The sequence below is a fragment of the Barbatula barbatula genome (genome assembly GCF_947034865.1).
Source record: "Barbatula barbatula genome assembly, chromosome: 8".
Lineage (NCBI taxonomy): Eukaryota > Metazoa > Chordata > Actinopteri > Cypriniformes > Nemacheilidae > Barbatula > Barbatula barbatula.
The window spans coordinates 17487365-17509195 of NC_136771.1; the positions used below are offsets into that span (position 1 = coordinate 17487365).

General features: G+C 39.2%; 1 protein-coding gene and 1 long non-coding RNA gene across 2 annotated transcripts in view; both read right to left on the reverse strand.

Moving 5' to 3' along the window:
- slit2 (slit homolog 2) overlaps positions 1 to 9393 on the reverse strand; it is a gene marked incomplete at its 5' end in the record, with an annotated part of 61708 nt that extends 52315 nt beyond the window's left edge. The window contains 3 exons of the mRNA XM_079462722.1: positions 6531 to 6602; positions 8312 to 8411; positions 9384 to 9393. Of these exons, the coding sequence (XP_079318848.1) occupies positions 6531 to 6602; positions 8312 to 8411; positions 9384 to 9393 (182 nt within the window). The remainder of the gene's footprint in view (positions 1 to 6530; positions 6603 to 8311; positions 8412 to 9383) is intronic.
- A 1926-nt stretch (positions 9394 to 11319) lies between these two features.
- Positions 11320 to 13887, reverse strand: LOC306897564. Its single transcript, XR_013787021.1, has 3 exons — positions 13796 to 13887; positions 12741 to 12812; positions 11320 to 11391 (listed from the first exon to the last, which is right to left on the reverse strand). It is a non-coding gene; the product is annotated as an uncharacterized lncRNA (long non-coding RNA).
- Between the last annotated feature and the right edge of the window lie 7944 nt (positions 13888 to 21831).

The window sequence follows — 21831 nt, forward strand, 5'->3', positions numbered from 1 at the left end:
GGTGGTGGAGGTGATATTGTGTTCTAGTTACTGTGGAGTTGTGAAGGTGAAACTAAAGACCATGGAGTGGCCAGTATGGTTGCTAGGAAACCGCCAAAGTTTCAGTTACATGCTAACGAGAAATTGCCCCCTTCTTGTTGCCCGCCACTAAGAAGCTCACTCAGACATTAACAGTATCAGACACAAACATACTCGCATTCAGACGCACGTATGATAAAAAATGGGTCTTGATTTGAAAATGCCACTCTAAAACCCAGTGTGTTTGAGTGTGGTTTTGCCCATGCATGTTTGTACAGGAATATGAGCCCCGTGTGCTTCGGTTTGACAGGTCAAATAACCGATAAAGATTGATGATGCTGTTGAGGGGTGTGATTCTCATATATTCACTGCACAACTCTGTTGAATCTAGAAAATCTAACGTATTAAGGTACAGTTCACATAAATGAAGAAATTCAGAGTCCAGATAGCTGGTTATGAAGGCAAATACACACATTCTTGCACAACAAGTTCACAACAAGTTGTTCAAAATGATTGGTTTTAGCCTAAAGGGACAGTTCGTCCAAATATAACATTTACTCATCCTTGAGTTGTTCCAAATCTGTATACATGTCTTAGTTTTGATGCACACAGAGAAAGATATTTGGAAGAATGCTTGTAATCAAACAGTTCTTGCCCACTAGGGATGCGCGGATTGCGGTTATATCCGCAGGCGCTGCGGATACTCAGGGGGTCGGGCGGGAAAGGTAATTTAGATTAATCGCAGATGGATAAGATCTGTCATTAATTATGCAAATAATAAGTACATTCTCTAAAAAATGAATGTGTTTAAATTTGCATTTTCATCAGGCTGACAGGCACTAAATTGCAAACATCTAGGTTAGAAAAAACTTGCGTTGCGAGGATGGGACGGGGGTCCATTCTTAAGAAATGGAGGCGAAACAGATCCGAGAGAAAATAAAAAAGGGAGAATTAAATCAAATCAGTGTCAACTGCTCCGTACTTGGCTCCGATGGTTTTTGGTTTATCCAGTCATTGCTTGGCCTGAACATTATAGTTTGCGTGTCTGTGTTGCAATGACCGATACAGTTATATTCTCATTAAAGTCTGAAGGGAGTAATAAAGCCTGTGTTTATTTTATAAAAAAATTAAATCTGGCCAAAGTCAAACTTTTGTTTACTAAATATTTTTTTTTATTTAGAAGCAGCCTAAGATCAGACAACTCAAAGATTTGACCAAAATGGCCAGTTTCTTATTGACCTTATGCATGTTGTTGTCCTTATGTTGTTCCAATTGCTTCCATTGTTTACCTCATCTGTAAGTCGCTTTGGATAAAAGCGTCTGCTAAATGACTAAATGTAAATGTGCTATGGTAGTCAATGGTGGCCAAGAACTGTTACAAGCATTCTTCCAAATGTCTTCCTGTGTTCATCAGAACAAAGAAACGTATAGGTTTGGAACTTAAGGGTGTGTAAATAAGATAGAATTTTCATTTTTGGGTAAACTGTTCCTTTAAAACAGTTGGAAAAACAGACGGTTTTGTTCTTTAAAATAAATATGATAGACTTACACAACAGCCACAAATGGTCAAAGACCATTACCTCGTGGTCAAGCGATAAAGAAAACAAACACAAACAAACACACTCACACAGGTGTTTTCTCTAATAATTGTGGATGGCTCGATGCCTGGCCTGGAGACTGACTGTCTGAGACTCTCTCCTGGGTACCGCTCAGGTGTGTGTGCCTGTGTGTGTTTGCCAAAAACCTTTTGTCTCTTACATCCCTGCAGAAGATAAAATTAAGCCAGACTAGTCTGGTTTGCTGGTTTGACAAGCCGGACAGGCTGAAACACCAGCTAGATCAAACCAGATCAGACCAGCCAATTCAGCTGAAAAACTCAAATTTTAGTCAATCAGTGATAACACTATTTTTGTATTCGTAATATTTTACGATGATTCAAAATGGCCATAATTTCCTCTGAATACAAAATAAACAAGCCTAAATGTGTGTGTGCATGCTGGTGTGATTGTGAATGTGAATGAATTTATTCAAACAGCCTGCAGGGCAAAAATAATAATCTAATTGAATTTCCTCAAATGTTTGAGTTGTATTTGCATGACAGTCAAAAATGGAATTTGAACAGAAAGAGAATTTTGGCTGCGCTTCCGAACACTTTCCTTTCACCGCAGTACTAAAAATGTTAACATAAGCACTATTCAGACAGGGTTTCTCAAGAACCTTGCATGGGTCTTTCATGACTCCAGAATTCAGTCCAATAAAGGTCTCCATTTGCTAATATTACGTCAAATATAGCTGAAACCAAACCTGTTGGCACCCATATTTCACATTAGAGCTGGGAGACGCCACAATGCTGCTATGATTAACACAGTCAAGCATTACGGAATTGGGAGTGACTCTTGAATTCTGTACATAAATGACAATTTTGGGAATTTACGCCCATATTCAAAATCAATTGTGAATCCCAAAACCTTCCAGTGTGGCCATAGTTCATTCACTTTAGTTCTCTAAAACAAAAATCCATTGTTCAAATAGCCACATTCTCCTACCCTGGAAAAGCCTTATGTCACTCAGCACAGGTCAAAAGATTTTCAGAATGACTTTTGGGATGATTCTTCAATTTAAATGTAGAGATGATGATTCAAACAGGAATTAAATGACTTATCCCTTGTCAAAAACATTAGGTAATCGGGCTTGGATTTTTCTTCTCCATCCACATCGTTTCCAGAAAAGGTGAAACAGTAAAGTCAATGTTTACATGTGTAAAGAACCTTTTTCTTTGCCATAAAGAGTAATATTCAGGAACAATCCCTCAAAAGTCTGCTTGACATGATGGCAAATAACCAAATATTTTATGAAGTGGTGTAGAGAATTGCGCACTGCAGATTTTACTTTTACTTGTTGCGTCTTGCTTAAATATTTGCATATTTAAAGTCAAATAACTTACATACATAGCAGCTGGCAGAATATGAGGTCATAAATTATTCCTCACAGAAGTTAAAATGTTTTACACATTCTTTTAATTTCTGAATTTTTGGGAAGTGGCTGAACTCCTCCGATGACCTGTGATCTTCACAGAAGTTCATAGAAACTACTAGAAAATACACAAACTTCAAGACACACGCTCGCACATGTCTAAAAGCTGAGTATTTTCCATTATGAGTCATAATTGTCACCATGGCAACAGGCTATAAACGTTTTCCTGTCTTCATTAAAATCTGATTAGGAATTAAATTAAATCATGCACATGCGCGCACACACACACACATGCAACACGCTTGCACCTAATAACGCTAAACTTTAACAGGCGTCCGTTCTATTGTATCCGTCTAATTTCAAAACTGTTCCCACCAACTCGTGTGAACAGACAAGGCTTAGCACAAGTGTGTGTGTCTGTATATGTGTGTCTTGTGAGCTGAGAGGACTGGGGTTAAGCGTCCACTCCGCAGACAAAAGCCAAACTCTCTATAGCACTGTGACCTAGGAAACGCGGAGTTCGGTAAACACACACACGCAGACACGCACTCTGAGACGGCTAACAGTTTGGCTTGTCTAGCGTTTGCGTACGGAAGAAAAACGCTACGATTTTTCACCCCAAAAACTCTTGTGGCACATTTCTCAAGAAAACCACACGGCCTAAGCCATATTTAAAATCAGCTGAGCGTGTGTAAACCCAAAGCCACAGCCAACGGACAGGAACATTTTGAAGTTTCTTCTCAAATAACTGTTTGTATAAAATTATAATATAATATAGCAAGCATTCAAATTATTATTTAAATGTACTGAAGGTTAGAGCTACGAAACAGGTGTCCTGAACACTCCCCCGTCCTTCATTGGCTGGACAAACAGATCATCCCATTGGTTGAGCACACGTCTTGCTGGGCTGGTTGGAATGCACAAACAAACAGATCGCCTCAGTCTTCACAGTTTTGGGAAAATCAATCTCTAAAAGAAAGTGTACACTGCAGCTTTAAGAAGTGATGCCAAGCTTCACCTTGTCAAGTACTGAACAATTAAAATTTATCAATATCTTATGATTCAATAACTACACAATAACTATTGGCTTAATGACCAGTGACAGGTTGGATGAAGGCCACACACAAACGTCACAACGGGAGAAATTCCTTAAGTTGTCAGAAACTCCCACAAACACACTCTGAAAGTTTGCACTGTGTGAAACAATGCTAACGGTAACTGGATGAGAGATGATGGTGACGTGACTTGACATAACAACAGTAACCGTAGCAACTATGAACGGGCAGCCTGGTCCAGAACGGAAACAACAAATGTACCCACCACACACAACCTCCTTCATAAAATCACAAATAAATATTTTGGCATATCATCCAATCCAAACTCTCTCTGTTCCCATCTGTTTTCTATTACTTACAAATCTAACCAACTGTTGGGTATTTTACAGAGTTCTTAATGAACTCTGACAAATCTAACCAATGTCTCTCTCTCTCTCTCTCTTTGCTTTTCCTCCTCTTTTCAATCTCCTTTTATCTCCATTTCCCACTTTCTCTCTATCCAAACACACACAGCTGTGACCGACCTGCTATCCGTGAGAAATGTTATCTGAACGTTCTTTCCAACATAACCCGATGTTATTCAAAGGTTTTCAAACAGGACCGGCCTCCGAGGAGACAAAAGGCAGAAATACTTCAGCCGCTACTGTGGCAGCGACCGTATGTGTGTAACCATAACTCATATTAACACAGTCACCCATGCAAACATATAGGCGCACACACACGTACAGCAGAAGCCGGGGTCACTAGGGCACCCAGCAAGATGAACAAAACAAGCTCTAGAAGGTTCTGTCACCCTGCTACTGGACCATCCCCCTTCAAAACACATCACACACTCCATCCAGACGCATTAACATCAAACCTGATCAGAGGGGCAGACAGAGAGGACACAGAGACGAAAGAAAGAAAGAAAGAAAGAAAGAAAGAAAGAAAGAAAGAAAGAAAGAAAGAAAGAAAGAAAGAAAGAAAGAAAGAAAGAAAGAAAGAAAGAAAGAAAGAAAGAAAGAAAGAAAGAAAGAAAGAAAGAAAGAAAGAAAGAAAGAAAGAAAGAAAGGACTATGCAGATAAAGCAGCATAAAAGACAGAAGGGTTGAGAGAACAGGAAAAAAGCAAAATAAAGAAAAACGGGACAGGCAGTGTGATGAAAGAGGCGGGCAGATAAAAGCTGCACATGTTAGCCAGAGATGTAGACGAGCCGAGATAATCTAATGAGATGAGAACACTCTGTGTGTGTGTGCCAGAACATCAAATCAAATAATACTATCAAGAAAGTGTTAAACACTAGCAATGCTCCCTCTTTGTTTCTCATTGGCTTTCGCCTCTCACACACACCTGCTACCATCTTGTTGAAATTGAATTGACAGACAGAACAGCAAAATCCTTCCAGAGAACCATTAAATCCCGCGCACACACAGACACACTTGTTATATTGGGGACTTTCCATCGACTTCCATTGTTTTTATAGTGAGGTAATAATAGTTTCTATTCCTTACACGTAGAATTGTACATTTTGTTATTTTTGTGCATTCTTTAATGTGCTTTTCTGATGTTTTTCTTTGGTCCCCACATGAAACTTAAACAAAACATTACCCCCCACACACACACACAAACAAACAAACATGTACCCACACATTCTCATCCGATTTTTAAAAGGGAACAAGTAAAGAGTGCCTATTCGAAATACATCCATTTAATAAGATTACATTTTAAGCCCAGCATTTTACTTTCTAAAGTGTCACCCTCACACCTGATAGTTGAGACTGAAGTTCTGGGTGTATATTTAGAAAAGACCACACACACAACCATGTCTAGAACATGAAGAGTGTCTATATGACGGCAAGACCATAAGCGATGTGTGCAACACACACACACTTTCCTCATCAGCCTCCTGCAAAGACCGTTAGAATGTTATTTTTCCTGGTAAAGCTGTTAGCCCGGACTGTCCTTCCTCTCGGAGCAGATGTTTAAGCGTGTATCTCCCTTTAACTCAATTTAGTGCGTTCATGCTATGAACCTCTTTTACTGCTGATCCCTAGATGTCCAGCATAACTCAATTATAGACGCACGGCTCCGAGCAGAGTAACAAGCTCGATTAAGGCAGACCTTGAAATGTTGTTTTGGTTATGCTATATTCTTTCCATCAAATTCAACGGCACTACCTTTTAATTATTATCAAACTTAATGGAAACTCAACCCAATAAAATTCAACACCAAGGAGACCAAACAGAAAACTGCATTTAAACGTTAACTTAGTTCTGCTTTCTAAAATTGCAAAGACAGGTGCAAACGCAGCATAACACTCTTAAAATGAATATCTTAATATGTAAATGTACATTTATCAAAAAACTTTCCCTAAAAGACAGAAATGTCATTTTAAAAAGGGCAACAAATGAGGAACCAGACAGACAGTGAAGAGGACAGAGAGAAAGGGGGTGGGGGTGAGAAAAAACGGGAGAGGAAAGAGAAAGACAAAAAGAAAAGACTCACAGCCTGAAGAGTTTGGTCGTGCCCAGGAACAGCAACTCTGGAAGAACCTGAAGATTATTCCTGTTGAGACGCCTGTAAACGCAGACACAAATGGCAACACAAGGTTAACCTTTGGCTGAGGCTTTTATCAGTTGATCGTATACATTGTTTTAGTTTGTGTGTATCCTGGAAATGTAACCTACAATCTTATTGTTACCAGTGTGGACCAAACATACAATAAACATACAGAAGACAAAACATACAGAAGCAGAATTTATTCAGATGCACAAAGTCAAATTTAATAACTGTGATACAGTGTTTGATATGTTTCAGCTCAAATGTAGAGTTTGCATAAAAGACTGAGATGACTGACTAAATAAAATAAATCTGTTCGAGCACAATTTCAATAATCAATCACAGAAATCTACTTTAAGTGTTATTGGAAAACTGACAAATGTGAACACAATAAATATCGTGTATGGAATCCACATGAAAAACATCAGTTAATGTTTACAGAAATATGTCCTGACAGTGCTGTGCTCAAGCAAAATAGTTTAAACATTTAATGTTATAAAATATTTCAACTTGGGCCTGCCCACCAACAACTTGAGCCTTACTGTGTGTTTGTGTGTGTGTGTGTGTGTGTGTGGGGCTGGCAGACACTGTCAGTGTGTGGGGGCATCTAGCAAACACACACAGACAAAGAACAGCCCGGAAAAACAGATGTGGGAAAAACAAACAGAACGTCTCACACCAAGTGAAGAGAAGGAACTTACATTGCAAACACACACACACACATGGACACAAACACATCATGAAAAGAAATGATGCATATTCGTTTAGTTCAACGATAATTTCATGATATCTTTCACTTTATGTTTTGACACTGAGTAATATTCTTGACTACATATGCAGTGCGTGCATAATAGACATTGATGCATGACAAAAAGCACATATATAATACCCACTGTGCATATTAATGAAGAGTGGCGCCACTGCTGTCTGCGTGGTAGATTAATGAGGCTTGAAATTAATCAATAATGTTTTTAATACAAGAAATACAGACCGTTCAGAGCCCCCTATTAAGCTTCGAATTGCGAGAACTTTGAAAAGCGCCTCATGCAGTTGCCAATAACTGATAATAGGAGAGTGTGAAAAAATACCCAAAACTATCACACAAACACAGGGCTACACTTACACACATACACAAATCAATCAAAGCGAAGGCTGAAGTTCGTAAGTGAACTATGCCTGCGCAAAGTGCGACACCATCAAGCTCTCACTCTTCCCTTTCTGTTTTACCCACTCGCTTTCTCTGATACACTCTCCCAAACACACGTTCACACAGCAGCCGATGACATCATTGCCGGCTTCTGGGGTTACATCATTCCATTTGAATATTTAATGAATGATGAAATAATAACGAGGCACACTCCCGAAATGCCCACGTGTTTCACTCAGGCACAGAGGACAGCCTTCCCTGAGGACCCCGCTGCAGAAACACACAAAGACACACACACAGTGCTTAAAGGGAATAAGATCGGCCCTTAAAATAGACGGGTATACACAGACACACACTCTCGCAGCGAGAAATGCCCACAGCCAGACTCTCCTTTTAACTTTTACATACGCACACAGACATGCACTCAGGAGGGCCAAAGAGTGACATGACTTTTAATGGCAAAAAAACGCAAAAATCAAGACTGAACGGAGGAAAGAATGAGTTAAAAAACTGTGTAAATGGTGTTTGCGCAGACACGTGCACTGCTGTGTCGTTTTTTGTCTGTACAAGACAAATTTACCTTACATTCACATACAGCTCCAAGATACTGAGAGTTTGTGGCTCATCAAGAACTTTCTTAAACTTGAAAGCTTTGATCTGATTGGCTAGCTTTATGCAAACTATTGAAATGGAGACGCAAAGGGATTTATCTGGAAGACTTTTGTTTACATTGTACTGGGTTATTCCAGCACTTTTGAAGGTATTCTGACTTTTTAAACATACTTTTGCCCCATTTACACAATCAAAATTGAAATGTTTGCATCCTTTGCAATAGCTCCAAAAAGCGCATATATCCGTCATAAAAGTAATACATACGACTCCCAGGTTGTATGTCCAGGGTAAATGTCTCATGACACAAAGCTATACATTTGTGAGCAAAAATGATTAATATCATATAAATAAGTAATTTAGGGAGGCTCAACAAATCTTATCTTTTCAATCTCATTGGTGGTCGCGCGAGAACCAATTGTTGAGAACATCGTTGCTTCACAAGTCTTGCTTCGCTACGAATCTGAAGTCATAAATCTCATTGGTTGTCTTAACCACAAGAACCAAAGAAATCGCAGTTTCAGTCCCCCAAAATTTAGTTGTTGTGTTAACGAACTGCCAAAGCATATAAAAAGTTTTTCATTCTTATAAAATTTTGTGTAAACAGCCTCCTAAAGTAGAATGTAAACTAGCAGAACTAAGCGTTACTTCTCATAAACCATCTTTTAAATAGCTAGTGAAAATAGAGTGATTGGTCGCTCTATGCATCAGTCATGGTCGGATCTTGGCAAGAAAGATGCAATGTGGACCTTTTGCCTTTAAGGTCAAAGGGTCTGACTTTGTGAGACCAGTAAGTCAGTGGCGAGATCTATCCTCAGTCTCAATCCATCTGCCATTAGCTAATGAACAAACCAGTCCAACACAACTTGAGTTTGTCTTCAAAAAACAAGGAAAAAGATAATTAACATAAAGGAACGAAATAAAAGGTAAAGAAAGACCACAAAATAAGCGCAAGGTGTGAAGGACGGCACAAAAGAAAGAACGAATGAGGAAAAAACGAATGAGGAAAAAAAGAAGTGTTTCTCCATAGGCTTACATTTTACCTGACTGCATTGCTCGTGGCTAGCAAGCCGTGACGAGGGGTGTTTGTGCGTACGTGTGTGTGTGAGCAAAGAGGGGGGTCATATGTGGAACAGAGTCTCCACTTTTCCTCCCTACATGAGGTCGTCACACCCTATACCTAAATGCATCCCCAATACACATACACACACTCTCTCTCTCACACACATATTTATGAAGGGCCTTTGGTAAGGGCATTATTATGCCTGTGCGTTCTAATCCTCTCAGCTATGCAGTCACCCTCCAGCATTAGACTCCTGCTTTTGTACCGGCACAGTGGGACTGATCCTACACACTGACTTTAGCTGTGCTATTCAACATTACCGCTAGCTTCTCTATCCTTACACTTATCACCATAAAGAGCTATTCATCACTACCATCCCCTCATCTTCCCCTTCAGTTATGCCAACACTGCATTTACGCCAAAAGCGAGTTTGGCTTTTATTTCAAGTTATAACAAGTTGACAGTATGAGCTATATGTTACCGCACAAAGCTGCATTCACAATGCCATTGACCCTTTGGCTAGTTAGTTAGCATTCAGAGCCACGCGCTGCTAACACAACTCCCCTTTAAAACTAAAGTTAGTATTATACGTGTGAATTATATCCATATCACAGTTAGATTTTGCGGTTCAGCTGGGTTTTGCAAAGAATTTGACGGTGGCTGTCATGCAACATATCCACATGGAATAATAGGTAATGACTAGCAGGAAAACAGGAGACACGTTGGGTAAGTGATTGACTGTGCCTCATGCCGCGCAGCTTTAAATGCCAAGTCTAATGTGATTCTGCATGTAAAGTGAACACCTGCCAGTCATTATTAAGATTGTAATTGACAGCGAGTAGGAATGACTCTGGATCAGTTTTTGTACTTAGGTTCAAGCAGAACCTTGAGAGTATACCTGATCCTACAATTGTAAGCCTTGTCTGTGAAACCAAACAGTATTTAAGGTCCACTCAGGAGAGAAGTTTAGTTTTGAGAGGAATTTGAACTCAACACAACTTATTTTGTACAATTAATAAGCTATTCTCAACCACGGTGTGAGAACCACAAGGGACAAATATGCAAGTTTCAGATGGTGCGAATTTTCTTTTCTTTTGTTTCGTGAAGCTATTAAAGTAAAGTATTAAACTGGAATTAAAGGTTTAAAAATGCTGGGCTGTCAACGTTTAAAAATCGTTTAAAATGATTATTCTAATGCTTTTTTGTAATTAACCGCTTAACACATTTAGTTACTTATACGCACATTCAGCAAGCAGCTCTCTTTACACGTCTCACCTACACTACTTCCACAGCACAAATTACTGCTCTCCACAATAATCCTTATTATTTGTAATCCTAAAGAGGGAAAATTTAGCTCAATAGTGTTCATTATTGTAATTACACTGGCGTGTGTCATACCGATTCATACAATACGGCTTCATGTATCAAGGGAAATGCAGTACTCTGATATAGGGTACAGATAAATGAGTCAGTGACGGAGAGATAAAGCCCATCGGAATGAATATGGTTTAAAATGGAGAATAGCTGGGGGGTAAAAGCTTGAGAGAAAGGTAGGGGGAGCGGTTCCTTAAGAGCGTAATTTCAGTTTCCATTCCAGTTTAAGGGCCGTGTGTGCCAGTCGCGTTTGTGTGTGTTCCCCTGAGGCCGGGTTGGCTGTCAGACAAAAATGTTGCCCCGTTGAATCCTGACTGCGACACACATGGCCCATAACAACCAATGTCCACTATTAATGTATGAATACACACATAGTTTTGTAATGCCATTTCGCAGTTAATTGTGCTCAGCAGGTCACATTGTTAATGGATGCAGTAAAACATACACACTCTCTTACACAAAAAATATGCGGCTGACTTTTAGCCCTACAGGCCAATTCATCATATCTTGTGTGTGTGTGTCTGTGTGTGTTAGCCACTTACAGTCTTTCCAGTTCCTTCAGGTCCTGAAATGCCCCTCTTTCAATAGAACTGATCTTGTTTTCCATCAGCTGCCTAAGAAAGGGAATGAAAAAGAAAGAAAGACCAAAAAAGATAAGTGACTAAATGATTTCCAATGATTAAACATTTATTTTGCCTGTGTATATTTGGCTGCTGTATAATACCTAAAACGCTCCAAGATTTGCTGCCTGCTGACCACCTTTTACAAGATCTGAGAGCCTCCTCTCAATATAAAACCTCCATAAACAACACCAGTCTAAAATACAACTATGCTGAAAAAAAGCCTATTTCTCCTGCTACAATACAACAGTTACCCTCAGTTGACATTCATATGTTTATCCCTGGAATTTGAGTATAGGAAACATTATTTAATGGGTTCCTAAAACCCATAATCAACTGAAAAAGTATAGCATGAAGTGTGTGTTTCAAATAAATCATACATAACAAAGTAACTGAAAAAGAATATCTAAACAAATAAACAATTTAGTGCCGTTTTATATAAATTTCTCATTTTTCACTATTCGGTTGTTGCATCTCGAGTTCACACACAGCTTCCTCACTTTTCCTTGACATACTGAAAAGACAACCTATATCGCTGATAATTTTATAAAACATTTTACAGATGAATTATGTTATTATACACTATGTTATTGTCAAATTTATTTTACGGTTTAAACTCAAATCAAGAAAACAAGATAATGTTAAAGTACATAACAGTAATGTGTCAGCAAGAGGAAAAGATAAACAGAGTGAGAGAGAGCAAGAAAGAGATGGTAAAAAAATTGTCGGCAAGTGAAAGGAAGAAATAACAGACGAATAGAAAAAGTCTTCCGCTGTAATCTAATCTTGCAAATGGGAGGACAAACCTGTTCTTACATTAGCTTTCTATACGTCTCTCTCTAACGCATACATTCACACCCACACATTCCGTCTGACACACATTTACATTCACAAAATCTCCCTCACTCTCTCATACGCAACCTCACCGAGACAACTTGGCGGATACTGATAGAGAGGGATACACTTCACATTCCGATAACGCAATCATTTTTGCAAATAAATGCTGCCTTTATGTGTTTTTGGGAATCATGGGCTTTATTGCCTCCTTATGCCTCACTGTCCAAACTTGTTCTGCCTCTGTGTGTGTGTGTGTGTGTGTGTGTGTGTGTACAAGTGTTTAACTCTCACTGAAAATCCAGAATACAATGGAATGCATTTCATGACAAGTTTTGGCATTTGGCACAACAATGCTTTCTCCGGAATGTATCTTACAATGGGCCCACTGGCGTCCGATGTGGCCGCACAATGAGTTTTATATATGTGAAATAAAATACAAAACATGCATCTCTATGCATCAAAACAAAATCGAGACCTATAAAAAAAACATGGTCTTCATTACTTACAGAACTCTGAGGTGCCGCAGTCCCGCAAAATCGGCTTTCGTAATTTTAGTCAGATTATTTGCATTCAGGTCACTGTGGAAAGAAGAGAGAGGGGGTGAAACAGTGAATAACAACTGAAGTATTTAGCCCTAATTAAAAGGGCTAATTTAGCCTATTAAGTAGTAAATGAGGCTATGAACGAATTTTTCTGGTTACTTAATGGCACTGGCCACCAGTGACGGGTTTGGCAGACAGCATACTCGATTGCAGTTTGTCATATTAATTTGTCTGCGCATACTCGTCTGAATGTTGTCATTGGTGAAGTATGCGCGAGACCGTGGGCGAACTCTTAGCAGGTTTCTAATTGAATTCCGGTCAGGGTTGGGTGATCCTCGCCAATTAATGTTGGTGTCACATAGAGCCTTTGAAAACTCCTTTTTATGCGCTCCAACTTCAACATTTTCAATGAAGAGTTGATATGTAATAATCTGGCGACCACAGGGTTTTAAATACACAGAGAAACGTTGGAGTGAATGAACCTCTAATAACTAACAAAGAAGAATGTTAACGGCTTTGGCGGCACAACGGTGTGTTTGTGATGAAAACAATATACTGCTCGTGCGGTCTTAAGGCAGAGACCATGAACAGAGCAGGTTGTGTTTAAACTTCAGGCCAGTTTAATGAATGAATCCCACTTCAGAGGCGCCATCAATGTTACAGACAGATAGTGACATGCGTGAGTGGAATAGATAAAGACGCTGTGGTTTTGTTCAGATGACAGTACTTAAGAAGAAAACATTGACACACTTTGTATTACAACCCATGGCATTGGGCATTAAATACATTTGGGCCAGGTTGTTAAATTTGTACTTTGTTTTTGTTATTACTGCAAAATGGGATTAATACAATACCATCAAATGTGTACTGTAATACTGAGTTTAATTAATTTTGATCAATTATTTATAATAAATATAAATGATTATGTTTACTCTGTTTATAATAGGCTACGTGGAACATTTGATTAAATAAAGTAATTCATTCAAAAGGACTGATCAAGTATTGATGCGGTGACTCACAGTCGCTCAGTGTTGCGGGGAATGTTCCGCGGCACGCTCCGCAGACTCTGCCCGTGGCAGTCCACCGCTGTCCCGCTGCAGGAGCACAGTGACGGGCACGACTGAGCCCCAGCACCGGCGATCACTACACAGAGCAGCGCTCCCAAACATATCACCGCTTTCAACACAAACATGACTCCTGTTTCCTCAAGTTCTGGTTAGGCAAACAAATTCCTGGTGGGAGAGAGTCGCACCAAAGCAGGCGTTTTAATTCCAGAAAAAGAGGGAGCCACACGATCTCGTCACAACAAATTATCTCTGAAGAACAACAATCTATGAGAAGAAAACACTTGTAATCTCCTCCGAAGGGAACCCGCGTTTCCCTCTTCTTTGCGCAGGGAGACAAATCACGATTCGGGGTCCGTTCCCATTTGGCTCAATGTAATCTCTTCTGTTGATGCACGTAAGTTTGGAGTCCCGACAATGTCACCGCAATCAAAGTTTTGACTGACCCTGCGCTAAAATATCCCGCGCGCGTACTGTCGCTTTGACCGCTCTGCGCTTTTGGTTTTGTCGAACCAAAAACACCTTATGCGCACATATACGCGCACAAACGCAAACTGGATACGCACGCTTGAAAAGCCACCTGGTGATGGAGATGCGGTTATACACATCCAGCGGAGTCGATCTTCACGTGCGCTTACAGGGTATTGATTAATTAGGTGTAGGCCTATTGATCTCACGCGCCCTCACGCATCAATCATCCTGTCACAAGGGGACAAATCTTCTTTATAATCCCAACCCGGTGCAGGGTAAAGTCCTGTGTGATCCTGGCTGCTCGCAGTCAAGGAAAGATCTGCCTTTACCCGAACTCTCAATCGGAAGTGTGTGTGTGTGTGTGTGTGTGTGTGTGTCTCTGGCACCTGACGGCGTGTGTGTGCTCAGGGCAAAGGCGGCGCCTCTAGTGTGGAAATAAAGCCCGCACACTGATAATATTCAGTAAGTGACTCACACACACTTTCTCCGCTGTCTAAACGAAGACGAACACGGGTACCGGGTCCATGCACGTGAGACAGCAACCTCCTCCTTCAAGCACCGAGTTAATGCATTAAAAAACCTAAAACATTTCTGGGGGAAAGCAGGAATACAGTGAGGTTTTAAGGAATCCCGAATGAGATCATCAAGTTGCAGACTAATGGGCTTTTCCTGGACTGAGAGAATAAAACAATTCCCATGCATGCACCACTACAGTGAACGAAATCCAGTACGTTCTCACGCTCGGATTAAAGTTGTTTTAAGTGAAGATTGCCTCTCAGACATGGGACTCTCTCTCTAGTCGAACATGGAATTGCTCTATATACACCGGGAGCGACTCCACCCCTCGATCCGCCCCGAAGGCCGCATAGAACCGTCTGCCTTCTACAGCACTAACGCTCTATGGATAGGAGCAGCTCGAGGAGTCTAAAGACGGCTGTGCAAGAGACGCACAGAGCGCAAACAAGTGAACAGGCATCTGTTTTGCTCTCTCTCCCTCTCTCGCTGGTGAATGGGACTGGTGAAGCTGTTTATTAACTACAGAGAAAGTTTCGAAACAATTTAAAACAATCTAAGCTCATAAGAAGATTACTGATGAGTATCTGCAGATCTGCACAGAGATAGCGGCTAACAAAAACAGGAACCAAAACCAGTGAGCGGTGGAGAGTTTTGCCTTGGAGACTGAAGCACAGAGGGTAGTAGGAATGACCCTAATCACCTTCTCAGTATGCACCTGCAGGGTAGGGATAGGTCAAGGGTCAATTGCAGCTTCTGTGAAGCTGAAAAACACACGCATTCACACACACACTCACGTGCGGAAACCTTTAAGAATTCTGCTTGACTATTTCTCTGTTTTTCTCTTTCTACACAGCATGTTTTTTAATTGATAATCTTTTTCATTTCATATTTATATTAAACTCTGTGCTGCCTGTTTGTAAAGATGTATGGGTTAAGATTACATGGTCGATTGATGGGGAGAGTAAGGTCATTAGGAGTAATGTGATGTGCTTTGTTTGTATTCTTTTAGTAGGTAAAATCAGCTATGTTGGATAATTTCACAGGGTGAAACGCATGATGAAATGGAAAGGGGTGAGCACCCTTCCCCCAGCCCCAAAACATAGACTATAGTTAGAGATTCTTGGTTGTCTGCCCCGGGTGTAAGCTGTTGTGAGCGGTATTGAGGTAGACAGGTGGAAAAAGAACATTAACTGGGGTGTATTAAGTAACATGAGGTATTAAAGTAGATGAATGAATTGAGCAATCATGTTGAGGTATATTTAGTAATGTGAGGCACTGTGATATTTTAGCTCCGTTAAACACAATGACAGGTACGACGACAGGTGACTGGTAATCTTTTGATGTGATGTGCTCTAATTACCACTGAACACCAGGAATGTGGCAGCGAGCGTTTCTGCGTGTGTGCTAGAGGGATGGCAGGGGAAGGAAGCAACCAAGAAACCGAGAGTGAGTTTACAACCTGTGTTTGTTTAAATTTACAGTTGTTTAAACGGCAGTAAACACATTTCCAGATGGACATTAGTTTGTACACTGTCCCTTTGTGTGGGTGTTTGTGTGAGTCGCTAAACCAGACCACATGGTAAATTACTAAACGCTCTTTACACACATCTGCTTGTACCTCACCTCCAACCTTATCTGTACGACACACCTATTGTATGAAATTAAAGTCATTTACCCTTAAATAACATTTGTTGTGATTTTAGGCTGATTGGTAGAAAACATATGTTTATGTTTATATGTTTTTTATTATGTCTTAATAGGCACCTGCCTCTTTATCTTTAAAAAGAGTAAAAAATAAGTTAAAAGACATCAGATAGCAATTTATATGAAAGCTAAGCACATTCTATTTTCAGCTTAAATATAATCAGCTTAATATAGCATAAAATTATTGTATTCATTTTTTTCCAGAAATGTCTACACGGCTTGCCATTCTATTAAGCTTCCTTCAGAAATGTTTAGGCTCTTACCTGCAAAAGTTTGGAAAGGCAAATGTTTAAAAATAGAAACAGCCAAAACAAATTAAAGGGACTGTTCACACAAATAGGAACATGCTGTCATCATACTGTATACTTATGCTCATGTTATTCCAAACCTGTGATGATTTTCTTTCTTTTACAGAAAACTATTTTAAAGAATGTTGGCCCCCATTGACTTCCATTGTAGTGTCACAAAACCACTGAGAAAATTCACAAAATATCTTCTTTTGTGCTCCTGAAAAAAGAGTGAAGACATGAGGGTGAGTATTGTTTTGAAAACCATGTTTACAGGTGTTGAAATTAACATTAAAAAGTTCACACGAAAAGTGACATTTTTTCTCAAGCCTTAACTGGCCAAGACACCTATTTTTAGTGACATTCGAAAGAAACAAGTTTCTACTTTGACACTCAGTCAAAGATGCCCGAGGCGAACAAATAAAACACATGCCACTCTGAAAGTATATCCTTTAATAGCATGTAAATAATGTCAGCCACATGAAAAGGAGTGCAGAGAAAATAAAGGTAGGTGAACAGTGTTGCACATTCCAAATTCAGGTGGTTTCCGCTTAATTGTTATGTTACATATTGTATTGGTAAAGAAAGCATGTTTGTTCTCTTGTTGCCTTGGTTATGACGATGTTTGTTTGACTGGTGTGTAAGATGGTTTCCTCTGAGACAAAACATTAATTTTCCACAAAGTGTGCACAATAATACATGAATTAGACTTTAATCCCTTGACAGAACTGAACACATACCCACAAAAGCTGTCAGGTATGTGTCTTTGTCCTGGCACAGCTAGAGACCAGATCTAATCACTGTGAAACATCAACTATTGTACAATTGTTAAAGATAGGTAACACAAACATGTCAATACAATAAGTGATAAATAATAAGTGATACAACCACTCCTTGTATGGTGGTGGAATCCAACCAAGCACAAAACCAGCAGTAACTACCTAACTCCACCCGATGAAACTGGTGGTCAAGGACGTAGGAACTATGTGGAAGGTGGGGGAATGCATTATAAACACATTATAATCCTCCCACATGAATATTAGATTGGTGATACGGCAAAACTGATTTGCCCATTCAAACTGACTTGCTGAAAGTCAAGCGGGCACTAACCATATTAAAATGACCATTTACTGTTTGCATGGCAGAAGCTCCTGCTTGGTCTCAGAGTTGTCCTTCTTACATGCCCAGCTGCAAATTCTACAAAATGAAACACTTTATGATTGTCTCTTATCCTAAGTATATAGTACCTTTGTTTCTTTAAAAACAATTGTGTGTTATGCTTGTGATATGTTGATTCGGTTCTCCTAAAATTCTACAGAAAGTTGGAAATGGTTGGGGGGTGTCTTGCCAGACTGATGGATAAGAAAGTCAGACAGAAAGAAAAAGTGCACATGTCTTTAATCAGAAAGCGACAGAACTCCGCAGCATGGCGGCATTATAATGATGTCATGAACTCCTTTGTAAGCACACAGAAGCATTTGTTCAAAAACAGACATTGCGAGCTCAAATAAACACAGCTGCCAATACCACTAATGTAATCTCTCATCTTTTTTATCTCATTACTTACTTGAGTTATTGTAAACTGGCAAATCTGATGATACGCATTTCGGTGTAAACATTAATTTGCGGATATAAGCAGTGTCAGCAGCCTCTGGATGTTTAGCAATGAAAATTGCTTGTTTTTCTCATCAGGATCTCCACTAAATGCATAGTTTTTTTCTCATTACAGACGTTGTTAAGAAAGTGAAAGTAGAGTATCCTAATGTGTTTTGGGACATTTACCTCCTGGTTGCCACGCAAGCAACTGCATTTAGAGTTTCCACGACAACCCGTTTTTTTGTGGGAGTTTAGATTCTGAAGCAAATTTAATAAAACACTTGTTTATCTTGCCAAACCTGCGACAGATTCAGAGATATCGTTCACTATTGTAATGCATTACAATGCTTTGTTATAATAATGCCTAAATCAGGCTGTCAGGTGCCCAGACTAATTAAGGCAATACTGAACAATGAGTGAAGGCGAGAAGAGAAAAGTGGTGGATAGTATGTGGAGAGAGGAAAAAGAAAGAAAATGAGAAAAGAAAAGTGTGGGAAAAATCAATAAGACTCCCACTTCAAATCCGTGAGCAAAAGAAACAATCAACTACCTCTCTCTCTCTCTCTCTCTCTCTCTCTCTATCTATCTCTCTTTCTCTGTGGGGTTTATAAACAGAGAGACCTACATGGTATCTCTCTGCCATTAGAACACATCTACGTACAGATTGTCCCAGACACACACATAGTGTGCAGAAGTGAAGTGGGCACCCCAGACTGTTAAATTCCGTCCATTAAAAGCTGCCTAGAGTATTACACAAGCATGGATCACTGAGAATGAAGAAAGAAAGAAAGAAAGAAAGAAAGCACCTATATAATGGCCTTTTAAGTAAAAGCTATTGTTCTCTTTGCCTGCACACAAATCTGAGAATAAGGAATTGTTTACGTGTGTATGCACGTATGCAGACATTTAGCAAAATGTAAACACCACTCGTCTTGACTAGACACGCTTAATACTACACAAATCTCAATGGTCTATGTGAAATTACAATAAATAAATGAACAAAATGTGCTAAACTGGTCTATAAATAAGGGTCAAAACTGTGCCTAAAAAGTAAACTACAAATAACTTTCATTTTGCAACATCAAAGATGTCTATGTTAAAAAAAATCAGAATATTATTTTAAATAGATTATTATAATGATTAGTCTACATTGATTATATTTAGCTTTAAATGCAAACAAAGTCTACGGTATGTCTCCATTCAGACAGCTTAGTAAACATGTGCGTATACATGTGCATCCGTCTCTGAGTGGTAAGAATGAATGGTATTGCCGATTGTTCAGGGAGGCCCGGAGCAATGGCCAATAATAATCCTGCATTTGAATGGACTGCTTTTTCCCTCCCTGGAATTTCTCTGTCTATTCCGCCCTCCCCATTCACACGCCTATACTGTACATAAAAGAAACGTCAGAATAACATCGAGAGCAGAAGAAAAGACAGAAAGAAAAGAGATCTGAAGAGGCTTAGGTCCATCTTAGCTATTTGTTCGAACTCCAGTGAAATTGAGGCACGTTGAATGCCAATGAATGCTTGTGTGCATGTGCGCACGCTTGTATGAGACTGCGTGAAGCATGTCTGTGTTGTCCCACGGCAGATGGGACACGAATGGGAGTGTGTTTGTTTCTCCATGCGTGTGTTTTTATGTGCGTGTAACAGATGGTTAGTTGTGGTATGCATGTACTCAACAGATAGCTGGACAGTGTCAAGTGCATTTTCAATACAGTGCACAATACTGTATGACTCTAATAAAGATACACTACATTTCGACTGTAAGTTTTAAAAATTTGATATATTGCAGCAATATAAGCATGAGCACAAATGTATGACTTTACTTTTCTATGGTGAATATTTGAGCTTAAATGTGTATTCTAGAGATGCACAGATACTAAATTTCTCGACGGATACCGACAGATTATTATTCAGAGTGATATCTGCCAATGCCGATTCTTAATATTAAATTAATGTTTCTTAACTTTCTGAATGTTGTTAATTTATAGAATGGCAATTCATATAAAACTGTATAAAACATCAAACTGATGATGTTTCTTAAAAACCCTTATATACATTTTCTGTACTCTTTTTTTGATTGACAGGCTATATTTGCCATGACCGGCTGTTTTTAATCTATTTGCTGATAGCCGATAGTATGAAAAATTGCTTGCATCATCCGATACCGATTGTAAAAAAATACTCTAAAATTACAATTTGAGTGTAAAATAACATGAAAAATATGTAATTTTACTTAACAAAAAGGTTTATTTTAAGTCCTGAGCCCCAGATTTTTTACAGTAGTTAAAACTTTGTTCCCTGAATACACTGCCTGTTAGGGCAACCAGTTGCTATGGAGATTTTAAAAAGAAAGGGCTAAATTGAACCTAATTATTCTTTGGGTTTTATCTACATTATGCTTTTGTTGTAACAGTTCATATGGCCAGAGATGGAGAAGAACACCTGGTTGGTGTTGCTCTGATAAGTTGATTTTATACGGAAGTAAATTGTAAACACTGCAGTTGAATAATTTTTAAAAGCTTTATTATAGAACAGAAAGTTACACAGAAAGAGGCTTAAACTTTAACCAGACAATATGCATCACTGGGGTAACAGGCTACGACATTTGATGGCTTACATTTTTCTGATTTGCAGAAATTTCAACTGGAATTGTTTACACAAACCGTAATACTTAATGTACACGACATGTCAACCGATTAAGCTCAGATTTATGAGTACACAAGGCACAGCCCATAAAAATATGTGTGTGTATGTCGGAGAGCACCTGTCTGCTCTGTATAAGATACCAGACAGAGTTAATGGGACCAGCGATTCAGTGAATGACTCAATTCGTCTTCATTAGTGGGCTCAGACACTGTCTCACTCTTTCTCTCTCCTTCCTCTCATTCACATACACACTTTTTCCAGACATCTTCATGCAGATATACAGTACACAGGGATTCATTGTGTCACACCATAAAATCGAGTTTTTTGCTCATTAATAATAATAATACCACATGGCCAGATAGCATGTCCATATTCATAACAGGACATTTAGCATGAATGTCTCAATATGCAGCCATAAAAATTAAATATGTTTAACAAGTTAAACATGATTGTTACAATTGTTATACATTTTTCCACAGCAATAAATGTCTAAAACAGACGTCAGATGTCCGATGGTTCAGACAATTTTCTTTTGATCTATTGTAAAACCTCTGTCCCAGAGAGTTTGACCAAAGTTACAGACTGCAGTATGCGCACACGCGTAAATATTGATTAAAGTAGACACTTCAAAGGTGACTTTTAACACACAAGCACACACATACACACATAAATGCACACACACACACTGCTGATTTTCTACTTCAAACACTTTGCTCTGGTGTTTGCTCTGAAAATAAGACTGCTGTGTAGCCAAAAGATTCAT